Source organism: Manihot esculenta, chromosome 10 (assembly GCF_001659605.2).
Source record: "Manihot esculenta cultivar AM560-2 chromosome 10, M.esculenta_v8, whole genome shotgun sequence".
In the NCBI taxonomy this organism is placed as follows: domain Eukaryota; kingdom Viridiplantae; phylum Streptophyta; class Magnoliopsida; order Malpighiales; family Euphorbiaceae; genus Manihot; species Manihot esculenta.
The window spans coordinates 2,660,244-2,684,802 of record NC_035170.2 but is presented as its reverse complement, the minus strand read 5'-3'; the positions used below and the strand labels follow the sequence as shown (position 1 = coordinate 2,684,802).

Genomic DNA, 24,559 nt, shown 5'->3' with positions numbered 1-24,559 from the left:
ATATTCAATTACGTTTTTAAAGTGTTTTAAAGCTTGAATTCACCCCTTTCTGCCTCAACTTGGGTGAATGAATCAACTACAAGCTACAACCATCCACAATAAAGCTTTTCACACATTTCCACATCAAAATGGCTTTTAGCTAGGAGGAATGTTTTTATGCGGTGCTAACGATTTAATAACTATCTTGATGGCCACTTTTACTAACATGGGTGCTCTCTAAATCATAGTTTCTCTTTGGTGGCGTGGAAAAATCTTGCACTTCCTTCTTGGATGGTGCTTGCACGTTACCACTTTATTTTGTGCGGTGGAGGCGTAGGCTTTTATGAGTCACAAGTCATAACAAAATAAACAAGAGGGAGTGGGTGGCTGTATTAATTTGAAAAAGCACATGATAGGGAATCATACTCTATAAAAGTACGCAATTTCCTCATCAAAAACAAGTAAAAAAAGCATTCATTCTGTTCTCACTTTCATCTCTTTCCTATGTGATTATTGTAAATATGACTATATACAGTAAGATGTTAAAGAGCTGATCTACCCCGCAATGGTAATAGTCTCCCAAGGCCTGCACTTTCTAATCCTAATCTCCATATTGCTCTTCTTTATGCCTCTAACATCACAGCACTGTCTCCGCCTTTCGTAATCCTACAATCATATCAGAATTTATCTGCACTATTAGCATATGAAGTCAAAGATGCTAATGAAAATTTCAAGCGAAATGTTCTAAGCTAAATATCATCTATACTAGTAGTACCGATATGTAGACTCTCATGCATCCCCATGATCAACTATAATGATAAACATGTGTGCTTGATAAAAAATGTGTGGCACTAAAATTTAGAGATACAGGAAAGTGTGGAAACTGACCTTAGTCCAGTATTGTGGGTCTAATTTCAGAGCTGATACCACAATTCTCTGCAATGACATTGCTTCTGCATAATCTGTTCTGTTACACTTCTCCGGTGTAGGCTCATTCATCTGGTAACTAGTCAGGGACCCCCTTTGGCCCACTTCCTCCGCCTGCTCCAGCATAAAAACAACAGGAAGTTCACATGGGTTGGATTTCATGGGTTGGGTATTGAATGTGAATGGTCCATCCCTCGAACCCCTCCATGTTTTGAATGTCTGCAATGGAGTTTGCAGGTCCTTCGCTGGCAATAGCAAGGGGTACAGCTGAACAGTGAAGCCCCATGCTACTGATATCGACCATTTGCGCTTGTAGTCATAGCAGAATGTTTGTTGAAGGATACGGGGTGGGTCTAACTGGTATGCACCGTTAAGAGACTTGAGGGAGTCCGTTTGGTTCTTGTATGGGAACAATGAATCTACATAATCAAGGTGGTGGAGGGATACCAGTGGGGCTACAGGGTGTGCTGCCATAAGACCATATGCATTCCCTCTAATATCAAACTGTAAGATTTAAAACACCAGGTGAAAATAGTTAAAGCACTTTCAGAAAATTTAGCAACATTAATTTAACGAGTGTGCTTAAATTAGTCATATTATTGTTTCACTCATTGATGTATTTGAACACTAAATCTAATCCTAACAATATAACAAAAATAGAAGAACATTAGGAGTTGAATGCTTTGTTTTTTCAACCATTTCCTAAGAAGTTATATGATATCTCCAAAGGATGTTGAAAGTGCATAAACTTAAACTTAGGTCTAGTTTAGTTAGGAGTAAGTAAACCAAAGAAGTCACACTTCTCATAAAATGCAAAAATCTTGTTTGATTTATATTTTTAAGTTAACTTCCTAGGATGGTAAGGAAAGTAACTTACCTACGTGAGACTTGGTAAGTTGCACTTTTCTAGTTAAGTTCCATGGGATTTACCAATTTATCCTTAAATTTATTACACTTAAAATTATATTATGGACATTATTGTCTTTTGCAACTTAAAAATAATTCTACCTTTTGTAGACTTGTTTTGTACCAAACACATTAATATCATACTTTTCAGCAAGTAATTCCCTAAAAGTGTACTTTCTGAAAATTATATGTGCCATGAAATAAGGTTATTTGAACAAAACAAGTTCTTAAAGCAACAAAGAAAACCTCGAACTCATACTCAAGCTTATAGCCCTTAAGTAAAGTATGAGATTCCTTGACTTCCAAAAGGTAATCATTTTACCAAGATTTGAATGTCTAATGACTTCTCTGATGATTATTAATTTTAAATATAAAGAATTGGGTATAAAGATGGTAAAAATAAAAACAATATAAAAGTGTACAAAGACGGTATGCCAATGTATGGATGCCGGGACACAAGCATGTGATGAAATCTCGAAGAAAAAAGTTAATGTTTTCTTAAAAATCTTTTTCCTTAGTATAAATGAAAAAAACAGTGGTCCAAGATCAATGTGGCTACCATAGATGCAAAAGAATATAAGAGGTGGGTGTAGCACTCAAAAGAAACTTTACTTTAGCTGTCAAACAGTAAAGGAACCTCCCTCTATTGGAAGTATATGGGCAAAGCAATAAGAAAAAGAGCAGAGCAGATTTTAAAATTTTCTGTGTGCCAAGGACAAGATACAAGGTTATAAAAAACGTCTGTGCAGGTACCTCACCTGTCCTTTTTCAAAAAAGAGATGCACGGTATCGTATTCTAAAGATGAAAAGAAAACAGAAACTATTCAGTGTGTCACTTGCATTGCTCTTCCAATATTTATCTGATATATGCGAGTAGATTTCATATTTTTTTTTTAAGGGATTGAAGGTGTAGGGACTCAAACATGGGTCTCCCAGGTGAGTAATATGCCTTTAGCCACTAGATCAAACCAGATTAGGCAACCAAATTTCATAGTTGATTTTTATGTAAATGCAAGAAACTCTATCAATGTGGGGATATATGAAGCAGAAATTAATGTCGTAGGCAGTTTTCATTGAACAAGGATGACTGCAAATGCAAGAATGTAAAGAAGCGGCTGAAAAATTACAAGAAAAAGATTTGAATTAAAATTCACTCTTGAATCATGTCAAATTTATCACAATGAAAATAAGACTCCCACTTCATATCAATTACAGGAACATTTCCAACAAAGATAATCAGCTTTAGTTCAATGAATCTTGGTGAAATGTAGAGTTTCAAGTGGGTATCTATGCAGATAAATTGATAACAAGTGCTATGTATCATTAATCAAATGAAAAACTATTTATTAAACTGTGAAAAATTGAAAGCTTGTATAGATTAAAATCATATGGTCGGTGTGTATTTTTAATTAACTTTATATAAATTTCAATATAAATATTGTGTGAAACATAAAATTTGAAAATCTTATAGAACTACGAGGAAGATTTTTATTCAGTGCCTAGTTGCATGTATCACCTAGTTGCATGTATAAAAATATCAAATTTTATTTTTCAATCCAAATTTAATCTTAAACTATCGGTAACAAACCAAATAACGTCAAAGATACTAAATAAATTATAGCTCATACTTTAAATTTATGACAAATGACAGCTGTATTTGACTCTTTAATGAAAATGCAAGGGCAAATGTGAACTGAAATTGAAATTTGGTGTATTTGATCACTATATAGTTAATGTAAATTTGGCCTTTTGGCCATTTTTAAAAATACAAGACCTAATTGGTTAATTTTGTAATGGTAAAAGGACTAAATAGTAATTTTAATTAATTATAGTAAAATAATCATTACCTGCATTTTATATGATGGACTATATACGTGGCAAAAAGCCCAGAAAACCGTCAAACACGGTCAAGTGAGACGCAGAAATCTTTTGACTCAAGCGCCTCAACCCAAGCGACCCTTCTCCTAGTGCCACGTATGGCAGAAAATCACTAACTAACCCAAACAAAAACGTACCTGGTGGAATCCTAGTTCTCTGGTAAGTGGCACACCGATCTCACTGATACACGCCCATATCCTCTGATCAGAGCCGTAGAAATAAAAGTACCTATCCAGACAACCGTCCAATATGGCGACCAATTTCTCCGCCAACGGATAGCTGATCGCGAATCCTCCACCGCCAAAAGCCATATCATACGTGTGTATCAAATCTTGCTCCACGCTCTCAGAATTCCCTCCAATGTACCACATCCGATTGTGATCATATTTCGTTAACACTGAAACTAAGTTCTCTGTGAAATACACTGTATCATCGTCTCCCATCACGAACCACCTCACGCCAGGCAACTTCAATTTAAAGCTATCGCTTATAATCCTCGCTATCCTCACCGCCGATCTGGAGCTCGAGAATTTGAACCGAGTCCATTCCCGAGAGGAAAGCCGATGCGGGGGTGCCGATATGAGGATTTTGTTTTTGCCTTTGGGAATTTTGTCCAGCCAGACGAAACCTCTAGTTCTTTTTGCGTCCCACCAGAGACAGCTATATCGGCTGCGACTGTTCCATGTCGCTGCTGATCCGCCAATACCGAAGAGGATGTGGGAGATGTTAGTGGGTACGGAATCGAGTTCGGGTTTGGGTTCTGGTGCGGTCCGGTTTGGAGCTGGGAAACTGAACGGGTGGTTTTGGGGGAAGAAGGCGGCGTAGAGGACGATCGAGATTGAGGATACGAGACAGAAGAGGATGAAAATTCTCGCGAGAATTGGGAAAATCTCGCACGGTTTATCGGGGAGAGAGATTAATTTGAGCTTTTTTACCAGATCGCGAATGGGTTGCCAACGAGTCCGACTCATTTCCCTATCTTGTGGAAAATAAGAGAGCTCCTTGTGGAGTTATGAATTAATAAAACAGCTTCCGATCACCGGATAAACTTTTCGTATACACTCTGATCAAGAAAAAAAAAATGTTACAGAACGCCTGAAAGATTATAATCTATGAACGTGGGAAGGCCGGGAAGACTACTAGGGGCTCCTAAGCATCTTCGAAAGTCTGTGAAAACCAGAAACCCTCTGGGATGCTAATTTCTGAAACTAACAATGTCAGCCGGAAAAGCGTTCATTTAAGTATAGAGATAAAGCTCAAAGCTCCGACGATGATGTTGATGAACCCAAAGGGAGGAAAAAAGAAATATCTCGAAAGCTCCAATTTATGAACTACCCATGATTGCACAAAATTAGCACTCTTTCATTTGAGACCAAAATCCTCAAAGCCCTAAATGGAAATGATCAACCCATAAAATCGAACTGGCAGGTGAATTTGAATTGGTGAAGCTGCCCACACATGCTAGGAAAACCCAAGAGTGGGCTTCAGTGGGTGGGAAATTTCTGGGTGATACGGTTTAATTTGGTGGGTTCTTCTCTCCTGTATGTGAAGAAGAAGCTCACTTTTAACTTTGTGCATTCGTGGAAGTTCTGATCAGCTTTTTCGGTTGAAAAGAAAAAGAGAGAGTATGGTACGTACAAATGATGAAGAGACAGCAAACAGAGAGTGAGAATTATTGTGATGAAAAAGATTTTGGGAAATTCCTAGAGGATCTGATCTAAGTCGTCTGTTATACCAATAATGCGAATTTCATGTGATTTTTAAATGCGAATCTCAAAAGATTTGGTATTCTAGGTGTTTTAGAGAGTATGGTTATAAATTACCAATGGTGAGGAAACCAGATTAAGTGGAATGGACATGGTGGACGTTGAACCATTCGCAAGACTGGCTTAATGCCATGCTGCAACGTACTTATATTGACTTCTGAAATTTTAATGAGATTAATTTTCATCAAAAAATTTTATCAAATTAAATTAATTTAAAAATTCAATTTAATTTTTTATTTATTTTAATTTAATTTAATTTTTAATTTAAAATTTTTTTATTATTTCGATTTAATTTAATTTTAATTAAAAAAATAAAAAAATTAAATCGAACCGATTAATAATAATATATACGGAGGGATTAGATAATATTAAAATTAAAATATTTTAATTAAATTTTAAAATAATAAAAATAAAATGTAAAAAATAAAAAATTTATTAAAAATTTAAACCGATCAAATCAAATTAAATCAAACCGAATTAGATTAGTTTAATTCGATTCGATTTCTAATCAAAATTGATTTAATTTTTATAATTATCAAAATTTTAATTTTCAATTTATTCAGTTCAATTTAATTTTAAATCAAACCGACCGAATGCTTACTCCTACCATATATAGTTTGCTAGTAGAGCTCTACAAAATTTCTCCTTCAAAGATATATAAATAGAAAGGAGAGATAATAAGGATATGTAAAATTAAAATTTATATTTATAGTGTGTATATACAGTGTTTCTTTTGATTAATAAAAAATGGTATAGAATTTATTATTATTTACGATTAAATTATTTTTTCAATAAAATTTATTAGAAAAAAAATAAAAAATCTTAAACTAATAAAATCTTATTCATATACAAAGACTTGAGGACAAATACAAGTACCTAATAATTGAGATTAAATAACAAAAAGCCCATAAAAAATGCCTAGAATACTTGGCTCTAAATAAATATCAAACGATAATTTTTTGTCATAAGTATTTGGAAATAGTGAAAAATCAAACTTAATCACTTTTGAAATTTCTTATTATTAGGAGTGAGTAGCTTTCCATTCAAATCAAAATAATCACCCAATTGATTTAATTGAAATTTTAATTCAATTTTAATTTTAAAAAATTTCAATTCAATTTTAATTTTAAAAATTTTTATTATATCGAATCAGTTCGATTTTAATTAAAATTTTTTTAATAAAATCAAAATCAAAACTGAATAACTATGGTTGATGATTCTTAGCTAAATGGCTCAACAAAGTCTTTTAATCAAGCCAATGCCGGCAAATATGTTTCTTGTTTTGTACTAAATTAGGGAACTTTGATCCTCTTGGAGTCTGAGATTAGAACCACAAAAATACCTTCTGTTTTTTTCTTTTTGGAAAAATACCAATTTTTAGATCCACGATGAAAGCTGTTTGTAAGCAATTGTTTTATTATTTTGATGTTTTTATAATTAAATTATGTTAAAAATAATTTAAAAATAATTATTAATATTTTTTAATTAATATATTTAAAAAATTACTTTCACATTAACAGTTTTAACTGCAATGCCAAATAAATCATAAATCTTCCTTTACCGTGCTTCTTTGATATGAGAAAAATACAAAACAAAAGTCCTCGCCAATCCTCATTAGGGTAAGATTGTCGACTCTTCTGCTAAAAACTCTAATAATAATTAAAGGATTGACACTTAAATTTTTTAAAAGTGTTCGAAACTTTTGGACAAAAAGGGAGAGTATTAAGAGAAGAGGAATGCAAGTGTTTATACGGCTTCATTAAACAAACAGAATGCATTCTGATCTTTTGATTGCCAAGATTGTCAAGTCTATTATTTAAAAAACAAATGTTTATCTATTTTGGGATGAAAAAGTGCACGAAGAGAAAAAAAGCGCGAAGATTGTTTTTCTTTGACATTGTTGATTGTAATCGAGTTTGTACTTGTGAGCTTGTTCTTTTCTCTATAACTCATTGTGAATAAAAGATTTCTTCTTTCGAGATGTAGGATGATCCTTAAAGATCGATCCGAACTCATAAATCTATGTATATCTTCTTCATCTCTGTTCTTTCTTTCTCTTTATTTTATCTTGTTTCCATTGCATCGCTCACCGGAGATCGGAGTTTAAGCTTCGAGTAACTACAAGTGGTATCAGAGCGGCAACAAGTGGTATCAGAGCCCTAGTTTCTAAGCGGGGAGGTTCGTCGCCGATCAATTTTTGACACAATTTTGGAAAGTTTATTTGAGAAAAGAATGGTATCGACAATGCAAAAACTTGATGTTGAGAAGTTTGATGAGAGAGGAGATTGCATACTTTAGAAAGAAAAGATCGAGATAATTCTTGAGATTATGGGGTTGCAAGATGCTCTCAATGATGATCCAGGAACACGGAATCTTGAGGAAGAAAATGAACCAAAGAAACCCGGAACTCCAATCCAGAAAAGAATTCTTTCTTCAACTCTTGAAACATCAGAATCTTCTGGAATTGCTTCAATTCTTACCTTGGATCAAGTAGTAAGATCAAAAGAGAAAGAGATTGAGCAGTCAGTCAAATGATCAAGAAGAGAAAGGAGTAGAAAGGCTAGGAACTTGATAGTTCTGTGTCTCTCGGATCAGATTCTTAGAAAAGTAATCCATGAAAAGACTACTTTTGGGATTTAGAGACTTCTAGAGAAACCCTACCTGGAACAATCTTTACCTAATAGAATGTACCTGATGTAGAGGGTTTTAGACTTCAAGATTGATGAGGGCAAGACTATTAAGGAGAACTTGGACGTTTTCCAGAAGATATTGTCTGATTTACAGAATCTGTAGGTTAAAGTGGAGGAAGAATTCCAAGCAATGTATTTATTGAATTCTTTACCTCCTTATTATGAACAGTTGAGGGAGGTTTTGAAGTATTCAAGAACCAATATCATGGTTGAAGAGGTGAAGACTGCAGTAAGGTCCAAAGAAGCAGAACTCAATGCTTATAAAGGTATAAGAAATCAGAGTGAAGGTCTGGTAGTAAGGGGAAGATCTGAGTATAGAGACAACAAGAATAGTGGCAAGAACAAATTGAGGGTAATATTAAAGTCTAAGAGCAAAGCAAAATGCTAGTATTATGATAAGAAATGTCATTTTAAGAAGGACTACTACTCGAGGAAGAACAGTTAGAAGAGTTCTCAAAATGAGAAGGGTGAAGCAGTAATATGCAAGATTATGAAGTTTTTACTATAGAAACTTTAGAGGTATTGCCCATCATTGAGTCAAAGATTAAAGAACAGTGGATATTGGATTCAGATTGTACATTCCACATAACCCTGGGAAAGGAATGGTTTGCCACATTTGAAGAAAGAGATGGAGGAAGAGTCAAGATGGGAAACAACATAACCTGCAATATCAAAAGAGTTGGAATAGTGAGAATCAGGATTCATGATGGCTCTACTGTGATGTTAACTCAAGTGAGGTACATTCTTTAACTCAAGAGAAATCTTATTTCTCTTGGTGCATTGGAATTGCAGGATTGCTGATACAAGGCTGAGAAAGGCATAATGGAGATTGTCAAAGGTTGCAGAGTTATAATGAAAAGAGAGTTGATAAAAGGTCTATATGTTTTACAAGGCAAAACTATTTTTGATGAAACAAATCCATTCGAGGCTACTCAGGATCAAACTTGTCTTTGGCACAACAGGCTTGGACACATGAGTCAGAAGGGAATGGAGACTTTGGTAAAAAAGGAACTGCTTCAAGGTACCAAACTATCATCTCTAAGTTTCTGTGAAAGCTGTGTCTTTGGTAAATCTCATAGATTGTCTTTTAAAACTGGTAAGCATACAACAAAGGGAATTCTTGACTACATTCACTCAAATTTATGGAGATCACCAAATATTCTCTCCTCTTTGTCAAAATGTCAGTATTTCATCTCTTTTATTGATAATTACCCAAGCAAGGTTTAGATTTTTTTCTAAAATCAAAGGATGAAACTTTTGAGAAGTTTGTGGAATGGAAATGCTTAGTGGAGAATCAGACAGGAAAGAAGATTAAGACATTGAGTACAAACAATGGTCTTGAATTCTGTAATCAATGATTTGATTCATTTTGTAAGAAGCAGGGAATCCAGAGACATAAAACATGTGCTTATACACCACAACAAAATGGTGTTATAGAAAGAATGAATAGGACAATAATGGAAAAAGTCATAAGCTTGCTCAGTGAGTCGAGTTTGTCACAAAATTTCTAGGCTGAAACTGTATCTACTTGTGTGTACCTGATTAAGAAGTCTCAATCTATTGTATAGAGTTGAATGTTCTAGAACAGATGTGGTTAGGGACTGAGCCTTCTTATTCACACCTGAGGATGTTTGGTTGTGTGGCTTACATTCATACAAATCAGGGTAAACTGTTATCAAGAGCAAGAAAAGGGATATTCATTGGGTATCCTCAGGGAATCAAATGTTACAGGATCTGGTTGTTTGAAGAGAAGAAGTGTGTCATTAGCAGAGATGTTAAATTCAATGAAGAACAATTGTTCAAGGATTTGTAGGAAGAGAAAGTGGAAGAGGTTACAGGGAAAATCTCAGGAATGAGACTGTTACTCTTCAGGTTCCTACATTGGAACAATAACAGTGAAAGGACTAAAGATCAAGGTGAAATTCCTCAGAGAATAATTGAGAGTTCATCAGGATCTAAAGAGAATGACATCCTTTCAAATGATTAATCCAAGAACACTAAAGATGCAAAATCGGGACAAAGACTGAAGGAAGATGTTGAGTCCAAGCAAGAAGATCTTAGTGATTATATGCTTGCAAGGGATAGATGTAGAAGAAAAATCAAACCCCCTTCAAGATATAATGATGCTAAGACTGTGGCTTTTACCTTCACATCTACAGAAGAGATTGAAATTGAAGAACCAATGTCAAATCAGGAAGTTATGACCAATTTGTAGGTCAAGCAAGGTTTTGGAGTCTGGCGAATGAGCTGGTGAAGGGAGTAGGCAAGACTGCTGAAGTCGGACTGGCTGGGACAATCTGCCAAGCCAAGTAGGAAGGAGTGTTTGGATGCTCGAAAGCTTGTAAGGTAGGAAGGAGTGCTCGGAAGCTTGCAAAGCAGGAAGGAGTACTCAAATGCTCGAAAGCTTACAAGGCAAGAAGGAATGCTAGGATGCTCGAAAGATTGCAAAGTAAGAAGGAAAGCCCAAAGGCTCGAAGACTTGCCAAGGCTTGAAGAGCTCGAAATCCTGGAAGGCTAAAGGGCGAAAGTAGCCCGAAAGCTTGAAGATTCGCACACGGCTGGTGAAGCCTGAAAGCCCTGCCAAGTAGAAATAGAAAGGAGCACGGGTTTAAGCACGCGTAGCCTAAAGATCACTCAGCAACACGGGGCAGATCCGTGTAGTGTTCTATTTCTCCGTGAAGATTCCAAATGGGTCTTAAAGCGTATTTTTAAAACCAAACACTTAAATCACTTTATAATTAATCCGTTCAAATTAAAAATCTTTCCATTCATTTTTGTTATTAAAAATATGAAAATGTATTTATTACTCTTTTCTTTTTAAATGGATAAATTATACTTTAATTATTGAGTTTTAATATAATTAACAGATTAGTCCTTGTATTTTTTAAAATTGAACATTTAAATCCTTCTATAATTAGTCTATCCAAACTTCAATCTTTTCATCCATTTCTTGTAATTAAAAGCGTGGAAATATCTTTATTATCTCATTTTTAAATTAAAAATGTTAAAGAGTTAGAATTTCATCCATTTTTCCCCATTTATTAAAATTTAAATATTTTAATTATTTATTTTTTATTTGAAAAAACACTTAAATCCCTATTAACTTTTGTCCATTTTAGCTTATTCAACTAATTTTAAACACTTTTTGTCCTTAAATTTCTATTCATTAAAATATTTCGGTACTTGATAACTTTAAAATTTTCAGAAAATATTTACAATTTCAGCCATTTTTAAATAGTACCAAGTAACATTAAGTAGATCATAAATTTTTATAAAAAATATTTTAAAAAGAAATTGTACTTTCAGGAATTTGAACTAATGTCTATAATGGATTGAACAATTATAATATTAAATGGATTGAATGTAAAGGGATTTAAGAATTCAATTTTAAAAATATAAGAATTTATTCATTAATTAAGCTAAAATTTAAGAATTAAAGTATAATTCATTCAATATAAATGTTTCACCAATATTAGCAAGAATTTAAGTGTTTATGAGTATTTTAGATATTTAAAATATTTATTTTCGTTTTGATCGATTGACTAACAAAATTATAGACAAAAAAATCATTAATTTGGATGGATTAATTATAAAGAGATTTAATTGTTCGATTTTAAAAATGTTGATTTATTAATTACGCTAAAACTCAAATACTAAAACTATAATTTAGTCTTATATTTAATATGGATAATGGCTCGTATTATCTTTTCGCTTGCCATAGTTTATTTTAGAAAAAAAATTAATTAATCTTTATAAAATTACTAATTTTTTTAAAAATAATTTTTAAATACAAAAAAATAAAAATTTTCATTTCAAACAAAATAATTGATAATAAAACATTAATTAAATTCCATTCTTATGATTTTTTTTTAAATTTCAAATAGGGTATTAGATTTTGTTAAAATGAATTTGCCTTGCCAAGATTGACCTATATAGTTTTATCTTAGATTCTCTTATTTTACATTTTTTTTTGTTGAATTATTATTAAGTCTATATATATATATATTAAAATTAATGATACAATTGCTTATTTTATACTTTTAAAACAATGAAAAATTATGAAAATTTAAAAACCACAACATTTTACTTTTAATTCCTTTTTTAATAATTTTCTTATTATTAGAATGAGAAAATTAAATTCCTTTTAATTTTTAAAATTTTTATTTTAAAATAGGTTGAAATTTTATATGATTTTATAAGAATCCATTTAATTTTTTTTTTATAAAATAAATGATATCAAATAAAAGATTAAAGAGTTGTTGGCTGCCTTTCCCCATCTTCACATGCTTTTTTCAGTAGAAATCCGCACAAGCACAACCCTGAGTTTCCTTCATATGAACTACTATCAAAGGTATCCAGTTGTTTGCCAAGAGGTATGCGTCCTTCGAGTTGGTTATGTGAAACTCGAAAGACTGAAAGAAATAGAAATCCATGAAGTTTGTTGGATCGTAGGACAAGAACTTGTAGCTGTGGAAGAGTTTCCAGAAAAACAGGGAAAGTATCATCTATCTCATTGTTGCCAATTTCCAAAACTTGCAAACTTTTGCAATTGAGAATAGACCGTGGAATTCGCCCTCCTAATTGATTGCCATGTAAGTTCAAATACCTCAAGCTATTGTCCTTCCAAAATGATGTGGGGATGCTTCCTTGGAAACTGTTCAAGCCTGATGACCGCTGGGTTTCACCACCCCGGTATAAGGTCTACCCATGATAGCGACCCGATCCAAAGGTTATGGGGCCTCTTCAATGAACCGGCCTGGACCACCCAAACTTGAGGTCGGGCCTCTCGTGGGCCTCAGCCTTATCATACCAAGCTCAGCCCTGAAACGTGACAGGAGAAAGGACGGCAGGCCCAGTCACCTCGCAGTAGTGTTTAGACGCGCGCCGGGGGGAATTAAATGGCCGTCTGGCGCGGAGTGAGCGTCTGACACTTTTGTACGTACGGACCTGAATGACAGAGACAGGTGACACTGTAGCTGAGATGTCGTTAGGCATCGCTAACGGACAAGAGAAAAGGAATAAAGGAAAGAGAGCACATTCCCTTCACCTAAGCTTACCCAACCATTGTAAATCCTATTGTAATACCCGGCTAGATCAGGCATCGGAATTCCTACCGTCCGGTGGAATTCAAGGATGTTAGAGGTTTCTCAAAGGGTAGAGTGAAGGTTTTCTAAAAGATTGTTACGAGTTTTAATGATTTTTAAAGTGTGTTACAGGTTTGAGTAGAATAGGATTGAGTTGTGAGGCTTTGGGGACAAAGGCCAGGTTCGGCCGCCGAAGGTAAGTTCGGCCGCCGAAAGTGCCCAATGTTCGGCCCCCGAAGGTTATGTTCGGCCCCTGAAAGTTGCATGGTTTTGCATGCAGTTTCGGCAGCCGAAGCTGAGGTGGTCGGTTAGTTGTGCACGCTCTTCAGTCCGTGGTTTGGCCAGGTGTTCACCTCCAGATCATGACCAGAGGTTAGGCCACGTCTCCCTTGACTCATCTGCACGCTTTTAATCAGCTCATGCAGAGGATTGCTCATTTGCAAGAGGTTTTGAAGGGTTTTGAGAGAAAAGTGAGGTTTTGATAATTTGGAGAGTTTGAAGGGAGTTGTTGAGTTCAGATCGTTCAGCTTCTTGAATCAAGAGGTAAGTGAAGATCTTGAGCTCTTTTTTTTGGTTTTGAAAGGTGTGTATGGAAGGGAAGGATAGAGATGCATGCTTAGGGTTTTAAGTTAGTTTTTGATGTTTTAATGATGAAGCATGATTATGTGTTATGTTTGATGTTTGTGTTGGGGTTAATAGGTAGTTTTGGACCCTTTGTGCATATATACCAGAGTATATGTGAGTTGAGGAGTTGAGTTATGCATGTTAGAGTGAGTTTGGAGAGGTTGTGCATGAGAGGAAGCAAGGTTCTGCCTTCTGGAGAACCCAGCTTCGGCCGCCGAAGTAAAGATTCGGCCGCCGAACCCCTTGTGGAGGTAGTTTCGGCTGCCTAAGGTTGTCTCCGAAAGAATGGACTTTCGGATCTGTCATGCACATTCGGCCGCCGAAGGTGCCGCCGAACATGCATGAGTTTCGGCTCTGGAGAGGACATTCGGCCGCCGAAGGTGTCGCCGAATGTGTTCTGTCCAGCCTTCTTTTGCATGATTTATGTGATTGTTTTCAGAGGTTCAGAGGGGATTATAGGGGATTGTTTAAGAGTTGTTCAGAGTATGTTTGACACCTCATTCGAGTCCATTTATGTAGGATTGGACCCGAGAATTCGAGGAGGTCATCAGAGTTAGAGAATGCATAGTCAGTACAGTATCTGCCAGAGGAGCAGAGGTGAGTAGAACTAATCTTAATCTTTTTATACAGAAAGACAGAATGTTTGAGCATAGTTCATGCATCATGGATGCTATGATTTATATAGGGTGATTACATTAGAATCACGAAGTTGGTGCATTGCATTATCATTGTTTATGAGGATTGGACCAAGGCGACATCAATAGCCCGTCGAGGGAGTTTTGAGGTCATGTCTAATCCAAGATATGAAATGTTTGAGTTGTGATGCATTTTCATATAAAATGCGTATGAATGAACTGTTTTCAGTATTTCTACTCACTGGGCTTTATAGCTCATCCCTTTCCCTTAATCCCAGTTTTGCAGGTACAGAGTTAGCTGGGGAGTCAGAAGCATCAGAGTGTTGGCTCCAGTATTGCATGTGTAATAGAGTAGTGGACATGATGTAACTTAAAGAGATAGATGTAAAGATAGTGTATGTATGAGTTAGAATGTGCTTTGCTTATAGTGTATGTTGATCCTTATAGTATGTGGATCCCTAGTGTATGCATGCATCCTGTTTTATGTTTCTTGATGAGAAATGAGTCAAACCAGACTTAATAGATGTTGTGTTTCGAAAACCCAGTGAAGTATAACTGTGAGGGAAGATAAGGTTTAATTCCCTTGACCCAAGACCAGTGCAGAGGGAAGACCAGGTTTGATTCCTGTGACCCATAGAGAGGCCATTAGAGAAGACCAGGTTTGATTCCTGTGACTCTATGGTAGCCAAGGTTAACTTATGATATGCTGACCCTACAGAGTGGGTTCTATGTTTCAGAGCATAGTGCATGGAGGTTACTTGGTAGAGTATCACTGGTTTAGCCCTGAGGGCTATTTCAGATTGAGATGTCTGATGTTTTAAAAGGTTAAGTCTGGTAATTTTAAAGTAAAAGTTAGTAGTCGAGTTGGATCATGTATGTGATTTTATCAGGTTCACAGAGTTCATAGCAGACTTACTACGGGTCTAGGCGGCCTTAAGCCGATCTGGATCCTAGTGCCGAGCACTTTGGGCCGTTACAGAGAGGTACCGGTTTCCGGGGTGTTACACCTATTTTCTCTGGATCTCAGATCATCAATGCCCTTGCAATCCACAATCGTGCAGTTGGAGAGATGAAAAAGAAGACGACAAATTAATCAACCAAATAGGTTTCGACCATGGACATGTTTACCTCATCTAAAATGAGTTCTCTTAGCTTGGTGAGGTTGTTAGCTAGTCTATTGAAAGTGGTGGGTTCTATTGTCAAATGCATAAAATTAGTTGAATAATAAATTCAGTTTCCTTCTTAATCCATTGAAAACATTTTAGAAAATGATTTTATGTTTTTTAAAACCAAAATCAAGAACCTGCAGTGGAACCCAACACACCCTTAACTATTCTAAATATTAATAAATTTACAATATTAAACTTTAATTAATAAAAATAATGATTTATATGATTTGAAAAATAATGGGTTATAATTAATTATATAATATTTATGAAACTCAATTATAGCCGTAAAGACCAAAGGCATCGATTTTAATGGCTTCAACACTATTTTCCCTTGTGTTACGTTTCAGAGATAACGGGCAGTGACTTAGAGACTTGTCCTTTTTAATCTATTATCTCTCTTTTTAATCTACTCAAGACGTGTTATATATTGCAGAGCATGATAAAGTGTTTTTTTTTTAAATGAAATTTGAGAAAATTTGTACTGATATTATATATTTATCCATTCAACTAATTAAAAGTTATAATATGTGATTATCTGAGATTCAGATGATAGGATTTCCTTGTGTGTGTAACCTTGATTCTTTTAGGGGTACTCCTTTCTTTTTATTCTTTCCTTTTTGCTCGCCAATGGCGTCTAACGGCCTTTCTGCAATAGTGACGTCTGTCACTGTAGGCAGACCCGTATCATCAGTTGTCATACCTATGTCAGGCGGTCATTTAATTTTTTCCAGTGCACATATGAATAGAGCTGCGAAAGGACGGAACTTGTTCATTTCTCCCCATGTCTCTTTCTTGGGTCGGCCTCTTCTTTACTGGGCTTGGGCTCGCAGACAACTCGACCTAATTTTCGTGCTAGCTCTTGCCTAAGAGCGTTCTGAACTCAAGGTCTACTCTGCTTTTGTGGGTCTTGATTCAACTTAACGGGGGTGCGAAACCCGACGGTTATCAATATAATTTTAAAATTTTAATATATTATAATTTTTGTCTATATGAATTTTATAGGTAGATAGATATATAAATTAAATTGTAGAGAAAACATTCTCTTATCCATAAAAATAAAATTTTATTTTTGTGAGTAAAATGATCATTTAGACTCTTCAAGGAATATTAAAAGTCCCATTAAACTTTTAAATAAATTTTAGGTATAATCAGATTTTTAAATTTATTAAATAAAATTATTTAGTACTAATATAAAAAGAATTTTAATACCGTTTACATAAAAAGCAGAAATTGACCCACATCAATTAAATTTAGATGCATTTTCCCACTTCTCTAACTAAATCAATTAAATTCAATCTTAAGAGTAATAAAAATCCCTAAATTGATGGCAAAAGAATCTACGCTATCATCTCCCATTGCAACTCTAGTCAAATTGAGAAATTGCAATTTGTTACTTATCCAAAAATTTGAACACCCAAAACGTCTTCTCTTAAATATTTTTCTTTCTAAATAGTCCATATTTTTATAGATAATCGATTACGGCATTTCGCATCTTCTCTTTTATTAAATATATTATAAACTCTTGAGTCATTCTTTCTAATCGGATTGAATGAGTCGATAAAAGAAAGGATACTATTTTAATTTCCTAATCTTCTATTGATTTATTGTTTCTCTCCCAAAATCGTTGACAACAATAGTAAGCAATTTCATATTTGTTCTATATATGAACAGTAAACAGTAATTAATTGAAAGATAACATCTATCTACTGTGTTGTCGGCCACATAATACTACTAATGGTTAATTTTTTTAAATTTCTATTACATTAGTGTTAAATTGTCTTATTTACTAAGTTTGAGAGCCTAATTGGACCTAAAATTTGTTTAAGAACTTAACTAGATTTTTGATATTTATTGAAGGGTTTAAATGGGCCCTTTGCCTTTTTGTTATTTACTTTTTAAAACTGTTTTCTAAAAATTATTTGCATAAAAATAAGTTTATATTTTGTGTTATCCTAATATAAGTGACCAAGAGGGGTGAATGGGTCACTTTCCAATTTTTCAGCTTTTACTCAAAATTTTAATGAAAATTTATGGCTACTAATTCTGAAAGTGAAAAGATAATAAATTAAAATAAGTTTTTCAAATGTTTTCTTGAAAAATTTTGAAAATCAATTAAAATCAAATACTCAAGTGAATAATAGAAGCAATTAGATGAAAACAATATCAAAATAGCAAGCTAATTTTATCAAACTCTTATCAATAGTAATTCTAACTTGCAAACATATATCACAAATTAATAATGAGAGCTGTAAGTAAAGAGTTTAGAGATAAGAAAATCAAATACAGAGATTTTATAGTGGTTCAACAAACTTAGCTACTTCTACTCTTTCAAGGTCCTCCCTTGAGTCTTGATTCCATTAGACCTCTTTTAATAGTAAGAGAATAGTCTTTCATACAACCAGCAAGATTTCTATATGCTTGTAAACCTATACACATTTGATTCACACTCAAATTCTCCCTTAAACTTCAACAGGTGCTTAAAATTTCTATCAAATGATCACACATTTGATCAACCTTATATAGGTTTTGATTAAAAAAAAAAAACACTCTCAATGACTCTATCAAATACAACAGAAATGTTATTAGGATGAGAAAAAGAAGATCTGCCAATAAAAATTAGATGCGAGAATGAAAAACTTTTAATGCAAAAATATCAAATGCTCTCAAAAATTCTGTATTTTTCATTATCCATTTATGAAGAGATTTAATCTTTTAAATAGATGTCTAAAAAACTTTTCTTTCTTAGCTGCAAAGCTAGTTTAATTATAATAATTTTGAAAAAACTAACCGTTAAATCATTTGAAATTCACATAGACTAAAATTAGATACTTTTTCGGTCTGAAAGTAATTAACTAAAATAAGCACACGTAGAAATTAAATCTAAACTGTTTTTAAAATTAGATATATAATTTTAGTCTTTCGGTATAATTTAGAAAAATAATTTAAAATATTTTCTTTGCTTTGTAAGAAATGAATGAGATAGATAGATTAATCATTGGCATATCAACTCATTCACTTTTTTACAATAAATTCTAAAAATACTTTTCGATATTTCTTTTTCCTTTTCATCTTATATTATCGAGTTTTCGTTCTTTTCGATATATAGAATTTTCACGTATCTCCAATACTTTCTAGATATTTTGTTTTCAATATTAAAAATGGTTAGATAAATATAATTCATTAAGTTTTAATATAATTCAAATCAAATTTTTCAAGACTCAAGGAGTCGATAATTTGTTAGTAATAAAATATTTTTTTAAATATAATATAAATAATTTTATAAATATTGCATATAAATATGACTATTAAATTATCTTTATAAAACATGTGATATTATAATAAAAATTATTATTTGATCTCTTTAATTAGTTTATCAATTTTGAAAATATATTAAAATATAATTGAGATTTTAAAAAGTTTATTAATTAATCTCTTCAATAATTTTAATAGTTAAATATTAAAAAATAAAAATTACTATTTAACTTTGTGGTGTATAAAAACTCACTAATTAGTCATTTAATTTTAAAAAATATATTATAATGTCCCTGAGATTTTAAAAAATAGATTAATTAATCTCTCTATCAAATTTAGCTATTAAATATTGCAAAAAAAAAAAAAAATTAAAATGCCTTTAAAATAAAGAGATTAATTAATAAATATTTTTATAAAACCAATAGACCAATTAATAAAATTTTTTTTATTACGGTGACTTAAATAGTAAATTATTTAATGGTTAAATTAATAAAAATACTAATTAGAATATTTTTTAATACTTTAGAAATATTTTAATGTATTTTTAAAAATTAAAAGATTAACTAATGAGTTTTATCATATCATATCATATGGATTAAATAGTAATTTTTTTTATAAAAAATTTAAAATATCCCAAATATGGCGTGAATAATTAATAAATACTTTTATAAAATTGAGAGATGAATTAATAGTTTTTTTATATTATAAAAAGTAAATATTAAAATATTTAAAAATTAAAATTAATAGAAGAATTAATTAATAGATTTGTTAAAACTTCAATCACATTTTATTATATTTTTTAAAATTAATGAGGTTAATTAATAAATTTTTTTATAGTATAAGAATTAAATTATAAATTGTTTTATAATAATAAAACAAAAATAATATTTTAAAAAAATAAATTTGATTGATAAAATATGATTTAAAAATTGTTAATAAGAATCTTATAAAAATTAAAAAAATATAATAATTTAATTGAATATTTAAAAATAATTTTTTTTAAAAAAAATATAATTTAAAATTTTTAAATTTATTCAAATATATTTATCATTAAATTAAATTACTTGTGTAATATTTGATAATAAAATTAATATTATACTTGATTTTCAATAATATTTTCAGTGAAATTGTTAGCCGAGAAATAAATTATTGTGGACATAGTGTGGATTTTCAAATCAATCTGCCATCCTTTCCGTGTCACATCCACAAAAATAACTGCAGTTGTAAAATCCTGTACTACTCACGTATCTGAGTATGCAAATCTATTCGTTTGCAAATTAATAATAATAAAATTATATTAAATAATTTTTTACATTTTAAATTACAAATTATCGCCTTTACATTTTAAAGTGTTAACGTTTTTTTTATTTCCTTAAAATGTCAATTTTTTATTAATTTGATAATTCTTCATAAAATAATTAATTTATAAAAATATATTTGAAAATTTTAAATTTCAAAAAATTAACAAAAAGATATTATATTTATATATTCTTAATTTTAATGTTCAAAACATTAAAAAAAGATATTATATTTATATATTCTTTTGATCTATTGATATTATTTTAATTTAAATTTTATATTTTTAATTAAAATTAATCTCTATATTTTTTATAAATAGTCTCTAAATATTGAAATTATTAATAAGTTTTTATCTTTATAAATTAATCTCATTATTTATTAAATTTTAATATTTTATATATAAAAAAATAATTAAATAAAAAATTTGACATTTCCTTTCTGTTCTAGTCAAATGAGAAAATAAATCATTGAGAAAAGAAAAATTAAATGAAAAAAAAATTCTTTAGGTTTAAATTTAAATATATTGTGTCAAGATTCTTCATTTAATTCTTATTTTATTAATTTATTTCTAAATATAAAATATTAAATTTAATAAATATATAAGATTAATTTGTAAAAAATATAAATATTCATTTATAAATAATTATAATATTTAGATATTAATTTATAAAAATATAAAGATGAATTATAATTAAATAGCTATTTTATTATTAAATAACTTTATAATTAAATTTGTAAATATATGAATTATATTATATTTTTTATGAAATTTTAAAATTTTAATTAAAAATTATTTTTAATTAATTTTTAAATTCCATGTCAACATTTATGAACGGGGTTTAAAAAAAAATTACTTTGTTAATAGTGAAACCATATAACTCATTTATTATAAATTAAATTATTATAGAACATTACTAAAAAAAAATCAAACTATAATTTTTTTTTTCTAATTATCCTTAAAATATATATTATCATTATTAAAAAAATAATTATTCGTATGATTTTACTTAATTAATTAAATTATCAATATATTTTATATATTATTATTTCATCCCTACCCTTGTCAGTAATTTAAAGTTTTGAAACTTGGATGAGGCTTGTATGAATCTATTAATTCTTCATTAGGTTTTTTGGGCCCTTGTATGAATTTTGGATGAGGCTTGGCTCTATCAATAGCAAAAGAGAAGCATAAGCCCAGTTATGGATTCGTGAGTTTTCACTAATCTAGACTACTATGGATCCAAAGTTTTGAAATGGTCAATTTTTTTCTTCTGAAAATTCAGATCATCATCAGGATGTAGATAAAAAGTTTCCGACTTCCAGACGATTAGGCCTTGGTGTCACCACCACCACCACCATCATCGTCTGCGATCTTCAGTCTTCACCTTCTTTGCAACACACAGAACAGAATCATGTCAAAGGCAGAGAGCAGTTTCAAGGAGCCCAGATGGTCTCTTCAGGGAATGACCGCTCTTGTCACTGATGGCACTCGGGGAATTGGGTATCTCTCTCTCTCTCTCCCCCTCTATCCCCTATTTTTTCTGCGGACAAACTATAATGGAACGTGGTGAAATCACTGGTTTAATCTCTGATTGTGGGGTTTTATAGGAATGCAACGGTGGAGGAGCTTGCTGGGCTTGGAGCTAGAGTGCATACATGTTCAAGAAATGAAGCAGAGCTTAATAAGTGTTTGAAAGAATGGGAAGCCAAGGGTTTTGTGGTCACTGGGTCAGTTTGTGATGCGACATCTCGAGCCCAGAGAGAGAAGCTAATTGAGCAAGTGGGTTCTGTTTTTAATGGCCGTCTCAACATTCTTGTGAGTAATCCAGTGACAGCCTGAGCCATTGGATAATATCAGTATTTTTACATCTCATGATTTTGTATGTTTCCTCTGCAATGAACAATCTTGATTGCAATACTTGCACAAGGATATAAAATTGGCTTATTTAGGTATAATCTTCCTGGTTCCAGTTTAAAATTGGATTTTATTCTTGAATTGATTTCTCTTGGAGGGGTTTGATCAAGATTGTCAAAATCTGGACTCAACCAACAAATGGTGTTAGGTCTTCAAATTTAATAATAGAATTGTTCCATATTATGAAATGGCTACTTCTATTGGATGGTATTTTTCAAACTATTTGTATTAGATTTCATGATGAAGTCAAAATGCAGGAAAAATAAAATTTCCCCCTTCTGTTTATCCAGTGGATTGAAATTATATCAAAACAAGATTACTTTAAGTACCTTCCATTGTCTCAGGTTCCACTCTTATTGGGAATAAAATGAGAAACCGAAGATGATTATTTGTTATACTTATTTATTATTTTTATGTATACTCCACCAGGAAAGATTAGCATCAGTTCACTTGCTTGAATCATTATTCTGCACTTTAAGCTAGCCAGGAAGCTCTTCTCAACAGCTTGAAGATGAAGGGGGAATTTTGCTAGACTGTCATGATCAATTAGATTGGCGACGGGTATGTTGGCAGTGTTTTGCAGCTGAAGGGCCATGGTCGGTCTGAAGGTCTTGGTTGAAGGTCTTGGTTAGACATGGCTGCTCCGGGTATGTTCCTGCTGAGTTTGGTGAGGGTTTGAGAAGTATGGGATTGGTTAATGGGTGTGGTAGGGCTAGAGAAAGAAAATTGTTGCCCCTCCGAGGGCAGAACTCAAGTATTGAGGGTGCTTGTAGTGTGATTATCATTGGGGTTAGCCATTGTGGATCTCAGTTGTTTCCTGGTGACATAAAGATCTCCTTCGGTTCCCACACACGGCGCCCATTGATGTTCTGAGAATAAGGTTTACAATAGCTGAGTTAGTTCTCTCCTTGAGGACCCAACCTTCTCCACTTTTATTCTTTTTCTTTTGCTTGCCAGTGACGTCTAATGGCCTTCCTGCTGCAGGTACGTCTCTCATTGTCGTCCAGCTCCGTACGTACGACGGTGTCAGTTTCCCTCACTCATGTCAGGCGGCCATTTAATTCCCCCGAACGCGTGCAAGAAGGGCTGCGAAAAGACCGAGCCTGCTACCCATCTTTGGGTCCCATCGCGGGGCTGGCTTCAACACGGCAGATTTTGGGCCTGTAGGCAGCCCAGGTCGGTGGACATCTTCAGGTCCAGTCTAGTGTTGTAGGCAGGCTTTTCTTGAAACGCTCCGAATTCTAAGCCGTCCCTGGCTATCATGGGTTTTGGCCCAGCTCGGGAGGGAGTAGACCCGGTGGTTATCAAGATGGATTGAATACAAAGAGATTTAAGAATTCAGTTTTAAAAATATAAGAGTTAGAACCATTAATTATGCTAAAATTTAAGAATTAAATTATAATTTATTTAATATAAAATATTTCACCAATATTAGTAAGGATTTAAGTATACATGAAGTATTTTAAGTATTTATTTTCTTTTTTATTAATTGGCTAACAGAATTAAAAATAAAGATATTGATTCGTTAATTATACTAAAACTCAAATGCTAAAACTAAAATTTATTCTTATATTTAATATGGATAATGACTTATATTATCTTTTCACTTCGCATAATTTATTTTAGAAAAAAAATTAATCAAACTTTATAAAATTATTAATTTTTTAAAAGAATTTTTAAATATAAAAAATTAAAAATCTTCATTTCAAACAAAATAATTGATAATAAAAAATTAATTAAATTCCATTCTTGTGATTTTTTTTTTAAAATTTCAAATAGGGTATTAGATTTTGTTAAAATGAATTTGCCTTGGCAAGACTGACTTATATAGTTTTATCTTAGATTCTCTTATTTTACATTTTTTTTGTTAAATTATTATTAAGTCTATATATATATTAAAATCGATGATCTGAGATCCAATAGAATAGGGTTTTACAAGGGTTTTTGTATTGAAAGACAAAGCTTAAACTTTCTGGGGAGGGGGTTCCCCTTTTATCAATTTCGCTATGCTTGCTGGTGACGTGTAAAGGCCTTTCCATGATTAGGACACGCGTCTTTGACATACAGATTCGGGCGTACGAGGGTATCAGCCGCCTGCTCCATGCGTAACGGCCTCTGATTCTCCCCGTGCGTACGTTCGAGCGGATCTGCTAGGCTGTCTGAGTGTGGCTCTGGATACTGGGCTGGGCCGAGAGTCGGGCCGGACGCTGAGCCTGAGAGGAGAGGGCCTGCTGGTCGCGGACTGGGCCGGTCTGAGTGAAGAAGCTTGATTGAGCCCGGCCTTGAAGGTTGAATGAGCCAGGCTTGTTGTGCATATCAGGTGCGTGGGCCTCTACGTTATGGGCCTTTGGTTGTGGTCAAGCCCCTGGTCCGGGGTGAAGAAATCCAGCGGTCATCAATTGCCCCTTCACCTTCTCGGTAGTTATTGCTCCCAC

The 24,559-nt window shown here is 32.6% G+C and overlaps 2 protein-coding genes across 5 annotated transcripts; one reads left to right on the top strand and one right to left on the bottom strand.

Moving 5' to 3' along the window:
- Positions 1 to 339: 339 nt before the first annotated feature.
- LOC110624099 lies at positions 340 to 5,561 on the bottom strand. Its single transcript, XM_021769184.2, has 3 exons — positions 3,828 to 5,561; positions 868 to 1,410; positions 340 to 645 (listed from the first exon to the last, which is right to left on the bottom strand). The coding sequence occupies exons 1-3, from the start codon at positions 4,659 to 4,661 to the stop codon at positions 535 to 537; spliced, it is 1,488 nt and encodes a 495-aa protein (XP_021624876.1). The 5' UTR covers positions 4,662 to 5,561; the 3' UTR covers positions 340 to 534.
- A 15,886-nt stretch (positions 5,562 to 21,447) lies between these two features.
- LOC110624470 (tropinone reductase homolog At2g29170) lies at positions 21,448 to 23,542 on the top strand. Of its 4 annotated transcripts, none has more exons than XR_002489423.2 (4): positions 21,448 to 21,710; positions 21,818 to 22,025; positions 22,554 to 23,019; positions 23,109 to 23,538. XR_002489423.2 is itself a non-coding variant. In XM_021769637.2 (3 exons), exons 1-3 carry the CDS (start codon positions 21,622 to 21,624, stop codon positions 22,605 to 22,607), a joined length of 351 nt encoding a protein of 116 aa, XP_021625329.1. In that variant the 5' UTR covers positions 21,448 to 21,621; the 3' UTR covers positions 22,608 to 23,542. The 4 variants fall into 4 exon arrangements, 2 of the variants coding, with proteins under 2 accessions (XP_021625329.1, XP_021625330.1); XR_002489422.2 differs by having other exon boundaries at positions 22,554 to 23,004; positions 23,109 to 23,537; XM_021769637.2 differs by having other exon boundaries at positions 22,554 to 23,542.
- The last annotated feature ends 1,017 nt before the right edge of the window (positions 23,543 to 24,559 follow it).